General features: G+C 41.1%; 1 protein-coding gene across 1 annotated transcript; it reads right to left on the reverse strand.

The window, feature by feature from the left end:
* Window positions 1-267: 267 nt before the first annotated feature.
* On the reverse strand, window positions 268-1398 carry LOC122027809. Its single transcript, XM_042586817.1, has 2 exons — window positions 993-1398; window positions 268-922 (listed from the first exon to the last, which is right to left on the reverse strand). The coding sequence occupies exons 1-2, from the start codon at window positions 1381-1383 to the stop codon at window positions 447-449; spliced, it is 867 nt and encodes a 288-aa protein (XP_042442751.1). The 5' UTR covers window positions 1384-1398; the 3' UTR covers window positions 268-446.
* Window positions 1399-13554: the final 12156 nt, after the last annotated feature.

Below are 13554 nucleotides of genomic sequence, written 5' to 3' on the forward strand. Positions count from 1 at the left end.
ATCCCACCACACAAAAAATGATCTAATGTTTGGGTTCCTGAATCATGCTCCTCACAATCCGTCTCCAGATTATATAAAAAGGTAAATTATGAAATCAACTTATTAATTTTTTACTTTATTATAATAACTCTGTTATACTTTATCCAAATGATACTCATGTGGAAAAAATTTATCTCTTGCACCTAAAAAAAACATCATTCCTTTGAATTTTGCTAAAATAACATTAAAATAAAAAGTATTTTAATTTTACTTTAAAATTATAAGGGATACAAGGTAAAAAATAAAAATAAAAATCAACTATGGATATAAAATAAAATATGTTTAGAAAAAAAAAGGGTTTCACGCCCTTAATTAAACCCTAACTAAAATTAAACAAAAACTGCCCAATGTGGTACAGTCTTAAAGCCAAAAACATTCCGTACGATTGATGTGTTAAGTGCCGAGCACTACGCCGTCGCCATTCTCCTCCGCCTCTCCGCCTCTCTGCCATCCAATTCGACCCTCCACGCCGCCTTCTTCCTCCAACCTTCCGCCCTCTCCACCACTTCCCAAGGCGGCGGCAGCGGCTCTGCAGTGTGCCTCTCGTACCCTCCCAGCCACTTCGCCTCGACGTATTGCTTCCGCCGCCACGGCGGCAGCGGCATGCCGGCGCTCCTCATCGACTCCCGGATCGCCGCACACATCACGCTCACGATCCGCTCCAAGTTCCCCGCCGTCCCGGAAAAAGTCCTCGGCACGCGCCGGAGCAGCGCGGCGTAGGCGGCCGAGGGTCGGGGGATCTCGAACTCCGCCGCGAAGTCGAGCTCCAGTATGTAGCGCTGCGTGCTGCACCCGCCGCCGCCACCGTTCATCACGTCGATGTAGTGGTGGTGGCCGGCGGGTACTCCGTCGTCGAATCGCTCCCACGAGGACTTGCAGAGTCCTGATTACAGCAAATTCTCGATCAGAAATCGTATTTCGAAGCGAAAATTAAGAAATCATTAACGGCGTACCGGCATCGAATCCTTGTTCGCGAAGCCACCCCACCACTCGCATTTTCAACCCCTGCCCTCGATGACCGAATCCGACGGCTCCGACGGCCCGCTCCGCCTCTGCTCGGAACCGACGAGCCACCGGGTCAGCCTCCGATTCGTCGAGTACGGCTGTCAATGCCCGATGTCCCGCATCTAATTCGGCTTCCTCGTCCTCCTCCACCTTCATCTCTTTCTCCTCCCCGTGGTAGAACGACTCGATCAGGTCCGCCAACTCGGCCGAGTCGGAAGACGATTCCCCCGACCACCACCGCGCCGTTTTCGTCGCCGCCTCCAGCAGCTCCGCCGGCGAAGTATTGCAGCTTCTGGCCATCCTCCTCTCTCTATATTTTGATTCCATAATCAAATTCATGTGGCTGTAAGACTTGATGGGCTTCGGCTTTATAGGCTCGCCATGGCGGACGTGGCGACCGGACGGAGCACGCCACCGGAGTCGGCGGTTCAAGTAACCGGCTCGTGTGTGATTGAAGACCCGACTAGGTTCAATGTACGGGTGGTCGAAAGCGGCTAGATTCAGTGAATGCTATTCTCTTTGAATTATGGTCATCCGAAAACAATGAGTGACGCACTGACGCGTGATTATTTAGTGGAAGGAGATAAGAACCGTCCACAAGGTAATTGATAATTTTTAAAAATGGTATTTATATGGACATATAAATTCTGGAAACTTTCCGCAAGAATAATATCATTTATAGATTTAATATTTAAGTATTTAAATGTATACAATGTGCAATTGTCCTCTCTATACAGTATATATATATATATATATATATATATATATATATATATATATATATATATATATTTTAACCCAAGAATAGATTGGTGTGCCAATATATAGTGGAAGGACAATCAGTTATTACTCAGATATTTATAATTTGATTTCTAGCAAAAATATATTTGCAGAATTTTTTTTTTTCCAAATAGAACTCGCAACTAAAGGATGTCAGGTTTATGGACCGCTTGCCGTGAACGCTTTCCGATTTACCCTAGCGGCAGGTGGAACACTTTCGTAGAATTAGGTCAATCGCCCTCGATTTGCCGTTATCTGACATGGTTAATCATTTGGCCCCCCGGGGCATGATTGAGTTTGCTAGTGCAAGGCAAAGTTGCTATCATAGGGTAAGGATTCAAATCTCGGCAAAGTCGAAGAAAAAACCCTCCTCACACTAGCCAACTATAACTTCTCAATTTACCTCATCACAGATAATCATGGAGTCGGCCGTGTGGGGCCACTAGTGTGGCAGATTCTATTGGGACCTTGATGCCGGGATAAAGGGGGGGTGAATAGAGGGTCCACCCTAAATCATTCATTTGCTTCCTGCACTCGTTAACATATAGCGGAAATACAAATACACAAGCTAAACTAAAATAAAAAAAAGTAAATCTAGCACGTTGATTTAACGTGGTTCGGAGATTAGGACTTCTACTTCACAATGTGTCCGTAAAGTGGGCGATCCCTATCTATCGATGGATTAGTCCCCGGCTAACTCCGGTTGGGGAACGACTCCTTCTCGATAGAGAAACCTCGCCACAATCTCTTGATCACACCACGCGAATCAACACTAAGAGCTTGAGACTCTAATAGGCTTTAACCAAGTCTATTTTGTCACCAAGGTCAACCACCCAGAGTTCCATTATATAGAGCTTGAGGAAATTGACAAACTGATTTACTTGAAAGAGATGACTTGAGGGAATAATAATCTCTTCTATTGAGATTATATTTATAATAATTTATATTATAATTACAGCTCAATAATTTACAGCATAATCACTGATTTAGACAAACAATTAAGAATAATTAAAACTTGCTAAGAATAACCAAAACTTGCTAAGAATAATCAAGGCAGCTGGCTGGAATAATTTACACCTCAGAGTTTTCCTAAATAATCTATATTCTCGACACTCCCCCTCAAGCTAGTTTAAAGATATCTTCCATACCCAGCTTGCTTACTAAACATTCAAACTGTCTCTTGTGTAGCCCCTTTGTAAGTAGATCAGCTACCTGTTCAATGGTAGGGATATAGTCCACACTAATCACATGATTGTCTATTTTTTCTTTGATGAAGTGCTTGTCGACTTCCACATGCTTTGTGCGATCATGAAGTACTGGATTGTGTGCAATTGAAATTGCTGCTCTGTTGTCACAGTGCATCTTTATTGGCACCGACTCTGATATCTTCAATTCCAATAATAGTCTCTTGATCCACAAAACTTCACATATCCCATGAGCTAAGGCTCTAAACTCAGCCTCTGCGCTGCTTCGAGCTACCACATTTTGTTTCTTGCTATGCCAAGTGACCAAATTACCACCCACAAACGAGCAATATCCCGAAGTAGACCTTCTATCAGTTAGACTTCTTGCCCAGTCTGCGTCAATGTAAGCTTAAACTTGTAGATGTCCCCGGGTTTTAAACAGAAGGCCTTTACCGGGTGTTCTCTTCAGATATCTTAGGATCCGATACACAACGTCGAAATGTTTAGACCCAGGCGAGTGCATGAATTGGCTAACTACACTTACTCGAAATGCTATATCAGATCGAGTGTGTGATAGATAAATCAGTCTCCCAACAAGTCTTTGATAGCGCTCCCTTTCCTTTACTGATTCTGCCGCTGTTGGTTGTAGCTTGACGTAAGGCTCCAAAGGCGTCTCAGCTAGCTTACATCCCAACATACTAGTTTCGGTCAGCAAGTCAAGAACATATTTTCATTGGTTGACAAATATACCTTCCTTGGACCTTGCAAACTCCATGCCAAGAAAGTATTTTAACACTCCCAAGTCCTTGATTTGAAATTCTTTTGCAAGTTTTCCTTTAAGTTCTTCAAGCTCCTTATAGTCACTCCCTATTAGGATGATATCATCAACATATACAATAAGCATAGCTGTTTTACCTTCCTTTGAGTGTTTGTAGAACATGGTGTGATCATCTTGACTTTGAACATAACCAAGTCGCTTTACAGCTTTGCCAAAGCGTTCAAATCATGCCCTTGGGGATTGCTTTAGACCATACAAGGCCTTCTTCAGTTTACACACCTTTTCGACTCCGAACTTTCTTTCAAAACCCGGAGGGAGACTCATAAGTACTTCTTCATCCAGATCTCCATTTAGGAAGGCATTTTTAACATCCAGTTGATATAAGGGTCATTTGAGATTGACCGCAAGTGACAGAAGAACTCGAATTGAGTTAATTTTTGTGACAGGAGCAAATATTTCCTGGTAATCTATTCCATATGTCTGTGTAAAGCCCTTTGCTAGAAGCCTTGCCTTATATCTCTCTACACTCCCATCTGGTTTACTCTTTATAGTGAAGAGCCATCTGCACCCTACTATCTTTTGATCCTTAGGTGCTTCAACAATTTCCCAAGTACCATTTTTCTTCAAGGCATTCATTTCTTCAAATACTGCTAATCTCCAATCCTTGTCCTCCAGCGCTTCCTGAATGTTTCTAGGTACAACAAGTTTTGAAATATTAATAGTAAATGCCTTATGTGTTTCGGATAAATGATCATGGGTTATGTATCTGGCAATGGGATGTTTGGTACAGGTTCGGGTACCTTTTCGAAAAGCAATGGGAAGGTCAAGGTTGTCAAGGTCATTTTCTTACGGAACAATTGAGGTTGGACTAGTAGACTCAAGAATAATAGGTAAAGTGGAGTTTTCATGTGAGTTAGGGGAAAAAGAGGTACCTGGAGTATTCAGAGTTCCTTCGCCCGAGGCTTCCAATGAGGTTTGTGTTGGAATGGTTAATTCATCTCTATTTCTTTCAAGGACATTTCTCCTAGAATAAACCAAAGGTTCAAGAATATTTCGATTTTTTTCCATTCGAAGTATTTCCTTTTTTGATAAATCAATTTCATGGTTGACAATTATGAGTTCAGACTCCCCATTATTTTCATTTTGAGATTTTGGAGGCTGGTCAATAACCAAATTTGGAAGAGTTCTAGTTATATCCAAAATTTGGTTCCCTTAGATTCTCCCTCTGAATCAAATTTTTGGTAAAATATGGTATGATTTCAATGAAAGTGGCATCTATTGTTACAAATAACCGTTTTTTTAGAGGATTAAAGAATTTGTAGCCTTTGCGATTTACAGCATAGCCTATAAAAACACATTTTTCTGCCCTAGGATCTAATTTTGACCGTGATCTCTTAGGTATGTGTACATAAGCGATGCAACCAAATACTTTAAGGGGTAAAACAGAATTGATGCGAGATTCAGGGAAGTACTTTTTCAGACATTGCAACGGAGTAATGTATTTTAAAACTCTAGTAGACATCCTATTAATCAAATAAGTTACTGTTAGAATTGCATCTCCCCACAAGTACTTTGAAATATTCATGTAAAACATTATGGCCCTAGCAACTTCAAGTAAGTACTTATTTTTTCTTTTAGAGACTCCATTTTGTTCTGGAGTATCAGGACAGGTTGATTGATGTAAGATGCCTTTTTGTCTCAAAAAAATTTCTACAGATTGATTGAAATATTCTGTGCCATGATCTGTTCTCAAAACGCTCATTTTTGTTTGAAATTGGTTTTCAATCAAATTGTAGAATTCTTTAAAAAATTTCTCAACCTCATTTTTGTTTCTCATCAAAAATACCCAACAGAGTCGAGTATGGTCATCGATAAAGCTTACAAATCATTTTTGTCCTGATGATGTAGTTACCTTTGAGGGTCCCCACACATCACTGTGGAATAAGTAAAAAGGTTTTGATTCAAGGTAAGGTCTAGAGACATATGTTTTACGAGGACTTTTTGCAAGAATACAATTTTCGCATTTAAAATCTAAGAGGTTCATATTTTTAAACAAATCAGGGAATAAATGTTTCATATATGAAAAACTAGGGTGACCCAAACGGCAATGCCAAACCATTATTTGATCATAAACAGAAAGAGAACTAATACTACTAAGTCCTTGAACAATTTCCTTACTAGGTAAAATGTCCTCAAAGTAGTAAAGACCATTCACCATTTTAGCACTGCCAATCGTCTTCCCCGAGCTCCGGTCTTGAAAGGTACAATGAGAGTCACAAAAAACTACACGACAGTTAGAGTCTTTGGATAATTTACTGATTGAAAAAAGATTGCATGTAAGTTTAGGTACATAGAGAACAGACTTAAGATCTATATTCTCAGAAATTTGGACTGAACCTTTTCCGGCAATAGGTGAAAAACTTCCATCTGCAATCTTAACCTTTTTATTTTCAGGATAGGGTGAGTATAATTTTAACAATTTCAAGGAATTGGTCATATGATTAGATGCTCCAGAATCAATTATCCATGGAGAAGAAATTCTGAAACCACACGAAAAGGCAATTATTTCGTTACCTGTATGCGCCACAGAAACATTAGGAGTACTGGATGATGGGTTTGAAGTTAACAGTGTTAGAAGTTGCTCCAGATGCTCTTTTGTGATGGTGCTGGCAGTAGTCATTACCTCATTCGCAGTGGGAAAGATATGTCCATTTTTCTCCCCTGATTTGCCTTTAAAGTTGGCGGGTTTGCCATGAATTTTCCAGCAGGTTTCTCGAGTGTGACGTGGCTTGTTGCAAAAGTCGCATCACAGAACTGACTTTTCTTCTAGTTTACGTAGATTGGCAGTGCCTCTGCATATGTTTGAGCCTGTAGAGGTAAGGGTGGAACCTTCAATGATAGTCGTAGGTCCTTTCTTGCCAAGCATAACATTCCTCCGACTCTCCTCCCTTCTAACTTCGGAGAAGACTTCACCGAGGGATGGTAGTGGTCTCCTACTAATGATTCTTCCTCTTACCTCATCGAACTCAATATTGAGGCCAGCTAAAAATTTGAAGATACGACTGTCTTCCACTGTTTTCTTGTGGTACTGTCCATCTTCAACATTCTTCCACTCATATGCATCAAAGAGATCAAGGTCCTGCCAGATCCTCTTCAAGGAGTTGAAATACTTGGTGACCGGTTCTTCTCCTTGCTGTAATTCACCAAGTTTGAGAGTCAACTCAAAGATTTGGGACTAATTCCCCAAATCAGAGTACATCTGATTTATGTTTCTCCATATTTCATATGTTGTAGGGAAACACATATAATTTGCGCCAATCTCCTCTTCCATGGAATTTACGAGTCATGTCATTGCCATAGAATTTTCGGCATCCCATGTAGCATACATTGGGTCTTTTTCCGATGGAGTTTTCTTTTCACCCGTTAAATAGCCCATCATTCTTCGCCCCCGAATATACATTCTCACTGATTCCGACCATCACAAGAAGTTGTCGCCATTCATCTTGATGGTGGTTATCTGGGCAGGATGTGAGGAGGACTGAGGAATGGTGGTGGATTCGCTGTAGTGTTCAGACATGGTTTTGGCTTAAGACATAAAGAAATTTCTGGACAGGGAAGGATGACTCTGATACCAACTTCAAAGAGATGACTTGAGGGAATAATAATCTCTTCTATTGAGATTGTATTTATAATAATTTACAGTATAATTACAGCTCAATAATTTACAGCATAATCACTGATTTAGACAAACAATTAAGAATAATTAAAACATGCTAAGAATAACCAAAACTTGCTAAGAATAATCAAGACAGCTGGCTGGAATAATTTACACCTCAGAGCTTTCCTAAATAATCTATATTCTCGACAGATTTTACTGTTATCAGTCGACTGGTCCTTAGACCAATCAACTGGTGCTGGACAACGACACTTTACAGAATTCGTGATTCTGCCAACGGCTTTTTACCAGTCAACTGCTACAGTGTACTAGTCGACTGACTACAGTACCAATTAACTGGCTATAATGTACCAGTCGACTAGCTACAGTACCAATAAACTAGCTACAGTATTAGTCGATTAGTTTTCACAGTCATCGAGCACAAAAACATTCTATACGCTTCCCCAATCAACTGGTCAAGTTGTCAGTTGACTAGTAAAACCCTAAACCTAGAGTTTTTCTTCCTTATTACATTTTTCTCACACTCGGACCCTTATGACTCAGTTGACTTTTCCTCGCAGCCTTGACCACTTACCTTAAAGCCTCCTTCCTTTAGCTCTCGCCCCTTGATGCATTCAAACCCGTGGCTTGTTCCAATATCATCCTTCGCGTATACCTTGAAGTGTGCTTCCCTCAACTTGTCTTTGCTGCCTTGTCCATGGTCCCTTAGATGTTTCATCATTCACCGAACCTGAAGCCATCAAGGTAAGTCATATTTGTATCCTACAAACTTGCACAATTCAAATACACATATCAAATGCAAGAGTAAAGCTAACTTAAACCTTGGCCCAAACATTAAAACCTAGGGTCATATCGATTATGATAACAATCTTCTCCTTTTTAATATTTAGCAACCTGTTTAAGTTAAGAAAACATATAATGCAATAACATGCAAATACATATGCAATCTACTCATGCATATATCATGGAACTTAATCCCAGACTCCCCTTTCACCTAAGTTCCCCTTGAGCTAGGATTTCCAATAAAGATATTTAGGTTTCCCATTTAAACATAAACTTTGGTAAACTTAATTTAAACCTTTACTCAAACATCAAAACCTAAGGTCCAACTGATTGCTCCAATAATCTCCCCCTTTTTAATATTTAGCAGCCCGCTTAAGTTAAGGAAGCATACAATGTAATAATATGTAAATAAATATACAATCTACTCATGCATATATCATGAAACCTAATCATAGACTCCCCCTTCACCTAAGCTCCTCCTCGAGCTAGGATTTTCGGCAAAGGTATTTAGGTTTCCCACTTAAACCTAAACTTATCTTCATTTGTCATACATCAAAAGGAGCTCCAACAATATCCCAATTATTGGACTTTTTAACCTCTAATAACCATAATTATATATATTAATCCTCATAAGATTACAAATATATACATTATCCTTTTGGTCATTTTCTATTGTTGAAAAATAGTTTCAGATTATATCAGTCGACTGCTCTCAACAAATCAAACTCACAAAATCCTTATGTATTCAATGAACAGTGTTACCAGTTGATTAGTAATTGTATCAGTCGACTGGTATATTATTTTAGTCCAAATTACATTCTGAACACAATTTTAGAAATGCATCAAAAATTCTATAGATCTTTAAAAATTCTCAAATTTTATGGAGAGGTCTATTTTACCCTTATCTTTTTAGGAAAAATATATTAAAAATATATCTATCATAGATCCCAAGATTGACATAAAATTCAAAACTATCTAAATGATTCAATTGAACCTTAACCTAAGTCCTAGTTTTGGCTTCCTCTTGATGTATTTGTCCATACTAAATCATAATGCATCCCTAGCATTAGTTTATATGACATCTATACATCTAAAACTAATTTCCATGCAATATGAATCTCTTTTCATATTTTCATTCATGAATCACATCTCAAATGTACCGACAACTAGATTGAGATTCAAGTTCATCTCTAACCCCCTTTGGCACATTCTATGACCCATCTAGAATCCCAAGAAAGGTCTACTTGAGATCCCTTTACCATGAGTCCCAACTTGACTCTTTGAGCTCCCCCTAAAGCTCTTAACCCTAGCCTTTTCCCTAGGTGACTCATCTAAAAATATGAGGCCACAATGGTACACCTCGGGTGATGATTGGTCAATCCATTTGATCTTCTTTTTCTTCTTCTCGACCTTAGACTTTCCCTTGTCTTTGGTTGAACTCTCTTTGTCCTTAAATGACTTCCATTTGTCATTTCTTGACCTCTCCTTGCTATAGTCATATTCCATCCTAGCATATGACTCTTCTGTTGGTGCAACCTTAGGTCAAGGTTGACCTGGTTGACCCGACTCGAATTGACCTGACTCGAGTTGTATTTTGATGTTTGACGAAAACAGAAGAGTTATATTTTGATGGAAGATTGTTAGTGCAACCTTGGTCAAGGTTGACCCGAGGTGAGTTGACCTGACACGGAAAAGTCCAAGCAGGGAGCTTGGCACGGGAAAATGCCAAGTATGGAGACTTGGCACGGAGAAGTCCAAGTATGGAAACTTGGCATGGGGAAGTCGGAGAGGGCTCGGTAGCTCGTTCTCTGAACCTGGTGGAAGTCGGAGAGGGTTCGGTAGCTCGTTCACCGGACTAGATCAGAGAGGGCTTAGTAGCTCGTTCTCTGGACCGGACGAAGTCGGAGAGGGCTCGGTAGCTCGTTCTCCGGACTAGGTCAGAGAGGGCTCGGTAGCTCGTTCTCTAGACCAGGAAGGCAGACGTGAAAGTCCTGGTGAGTGAAGCCAGGCAAGGGAAAGTCCTGGTGAGTGAAGACAGGCAGTTGGGAAGTCCTGGTGAGTGAAGCCGGGCAAGGGAAAATCCAGATGGATCAAGGGTGATCGGACATCTGGTGTTGAGAAGGTCAAGTAGGTCAAGGGAGTGACCGGATACTTGACACGAAAAGGAAGTCCAAGTGGGTCAAAGGGATTGACCGGACACTTGGTGAAGAGTCTTAGCAGGTCAAGGGAGTGACCGGATGCTAAGCATGATGTACCAACTGGTCAAGGTTGACTGGAGGTTGGTGTGGGAGACTTGGGACTTGGTTTGGGCAAAAACCAAGCTCTGGATCGATCAGTGGATCGATCCAGCGATACGCTGGGTATCTGATCGGTCTGGTGACCGATCAGATAACGATCAGTGGCTTACTGAGGCTCTTCTGATCGGTCTGGAGACCGATCAGAGACGAGCCAACTCTCACAGAGAGTTGGTTGATCGGTCTGGGGACCGATCAGCCTAGAGCCTGATCGGTCCACAGACCGATCAGAGCACGATCAGTGGCTCTGTGAAGATATGGCTGATCGGTCTGGGGACCGATCAGACTAGAGCCTGATCGGTCTCATGACCGATCAGAGAGGCTCTGGACCGATCAGGGTGGAGCCTGATCGGTCCAGGTCCTAGCCGTTGCGACACAACGGCTAGTTCCTGTGTCTTCTTCTTCGCAGGTTATAAAAGGAGATCGAGCCTCTGCTTCTTGCCTACTTCTTCTCTCTTCTTTCGACTGAGCTGCTGGTGTGCTCTTGAGCTTTGCTGAGTTCCGAAGCTTCGTGTGAGCTTCTCCGACTGGGTTCCTGCTGTTGTAGGCGTCTCGTGAAGTTGCTGCTTCAACCAGTCGACGAGAAGGCAAGCGTGTTTGTTTTACATTCATATTGTCTTGTGCTTCTTTGTATTTTGTGTACTTCTATCTTGCTGTTGCAAGAGTTATTGTGGCGAGGTTTCTCCACCCAGAAGGAGTGATTATTAGCCGGGTTTCCGGGGTTTCATCCACCGACGGATTGATAGGCTTCGTCCACCTTACGGACACGCCGAGGAGTAGGAGTTTCATCTCCGAACCTCGTTACATCTGTAGGACCGTTAGATTCGATAGAGGGGGGGTGAATATCGATTCAAAAACTTAGAGTATGAACGCAGCGGAAAAGTAAAATAGACACAGATGTTTTTTACTTCGCTCGGAGCCTGTGACGACTCCTACTCGAAGGCCTGTGGTCCTTGACCACTTTCGTTGGGCAATCACTAACAAGTCGAAATATGATTACAGAATGAATACAGGAAATGCTAGTGAAAACAAAGTAATACCGACAAGGAAATTAAATAAGAAACCGAAGGAGCACTTTGTCGGAGCTTTGTTGGCGTCGCACTGAACGTCGAGTAGCAAGACCAGCAGTAGAAGAGTTCTCAGATTGATTGATTCTGAAGCTCCTGCCTGGGGCTTCTTTTATATGCTGTTCCGGGCGCCTGGATTCCTTCCGGGCACCTGGAATGTGACGAAACAGCTCAAATCGAGATGCTCCACGTGGCGACGACTTGGCTGGATAGAATTCGCCTTCCGGGCGCCCGGATCCCTTCCGGGCGCCCGGACCTCCGGGCGCCCGGATCCCCTCCGGGCGCCCGGACCACCTTGTTCCAGAAAACTCCCTTTTCCTGCAAAACAAAGTTAGTCCGAGGCAAATATACATCCTGTAAAACAGATTGTTAGCACAGTTAAAGTTCAACAGATGGATAAAAAGAGTATGACTTAGATTCCGTCTTTCCGAGACCGGAATCTAGTCACGATCTCGACTTAGACATCCGAAATGGATCTAAGCCGGATCGACGCCTAATGTCCCCTTCCCGGGAACGCGTCCTCACAGTCACTCCCCTCCAGTGACTTACCTCACTTACCTGCCAGACGTCCGGTCAGCCTGTCGACCCGTCTGGACTTCTTGCCAGCTATCCGGTCAGCCCGTTGACCTAGCTGGACTTCTCGCCAAGCGTCCGGTCAGCCCGTCGACCCGCTAGACTATCCGGTCAGCCCGTCGACCTAGCTGGACTTCGTGCCAGACATCTGGTCAGCCCGTCGACCTGTCTGGACTTCTCCTGCACACTCGATCAAAGTGTCAGACAACAACAAGACTAACTTAACCTATTTGTCATTCATCAAAACCTGGGTTAAATCGTTAGTGCTAACCGCACCAACAATCTCCCCCTTTTTGATGGAATGACAACCTGGTTAAGTTAGTGAAAACATATGCAAGAAACAACATGCATTTATGTGGTTTTAAAGTTAGTTTGTGTTTTCAAATTGGTTTAGCTAACTTAACCACCTAACCCTCCTCCCCCTTTGGCATTCATCAAAAAATAAGCAAAGGTAAACAATCATAGTGAAGAGTTACTGTAAAAGGTAATCAAATTTTGAAATATATCTAAGTTTGGTTCAAAAATTAAGAGATAAAAGTACAATTTTTAACACCAAGTTAAAAAAATAGTCAAGTTGACTTGGGGGAGACAAGTTGAATTTTGAAAAGTATAAATTCAAAGTTAATCAAGTTTAACTTTTCAAGCGTGTAAAAAATTTTTAAATCAGGTTTTTCAAATTTACTTTTCAAAAAGGTAAATTTTCAACTTCAATTTTTCAAAACAAAACTGAAAGTTGATTTTTCAAGCATATGTTACAAAACTGAATAAGTTTAAATTTGCAATATTCAACTTTTAAAATCAGGTTTTAAAAATTAGGTGGGATTAAACTTAGTTAAATTTAACTTTTTGAAAACTGGTGTTTTAAAAATAAGTTAGTTTTAACATAGATGTAAAAAAACATTTTTCAAACACACATTAATTTCTCCCCCTGAACTTGACATTTATCTTTAACCAGCTGTCTAACCAATTAGGTACTAACTAACTATCAGAAGATAGTAGCTTTCACTTGGTTAGTCAGATTAAGTTAATTATAACCAGACAGTGTTTGACTTGACTGATGAACTTTAATCTGATTAATATCTGAATTGTATTTAACGTCCATACTTATGCTGATGCACTGAAATAAGCATCTTAAGTCTAGACAGTTGGCCTATGCATCTCACCCCTTTCTATGTTTGTCAAACACAAGCAAGGTAAACCTAAGGTGTTGGTGAGATGCTCAAAAACTAGTCCTATGGGTACATGCTTTCTAAGGATGTAAAACTAGTCTAAGGCCAAAACTGTTTTTGAAAGTCTAAAAATGGAAAGTTTTGAAAACAAACAAATTTGACTTATAATTTGAAAGAGTGATTTTTGAAAACAATTTTGAAATTTA

Source organism: Zingiber officinale, chromosome 10A (genome assembly GCF_018446385.1).
Source record: "Zingiber officinale cultivar Zhangliang chromosome 10A, Zo_v1.1, whole genome shotgun sequence".
Taxonomy (NCBI): domain Eukaryota; kingdom Viridiplantae; phylum Streptophyta; class Magnoliopsida; order Zingiberales; family Zingiberaceae; genus Zingiber; species Zingiber officinale.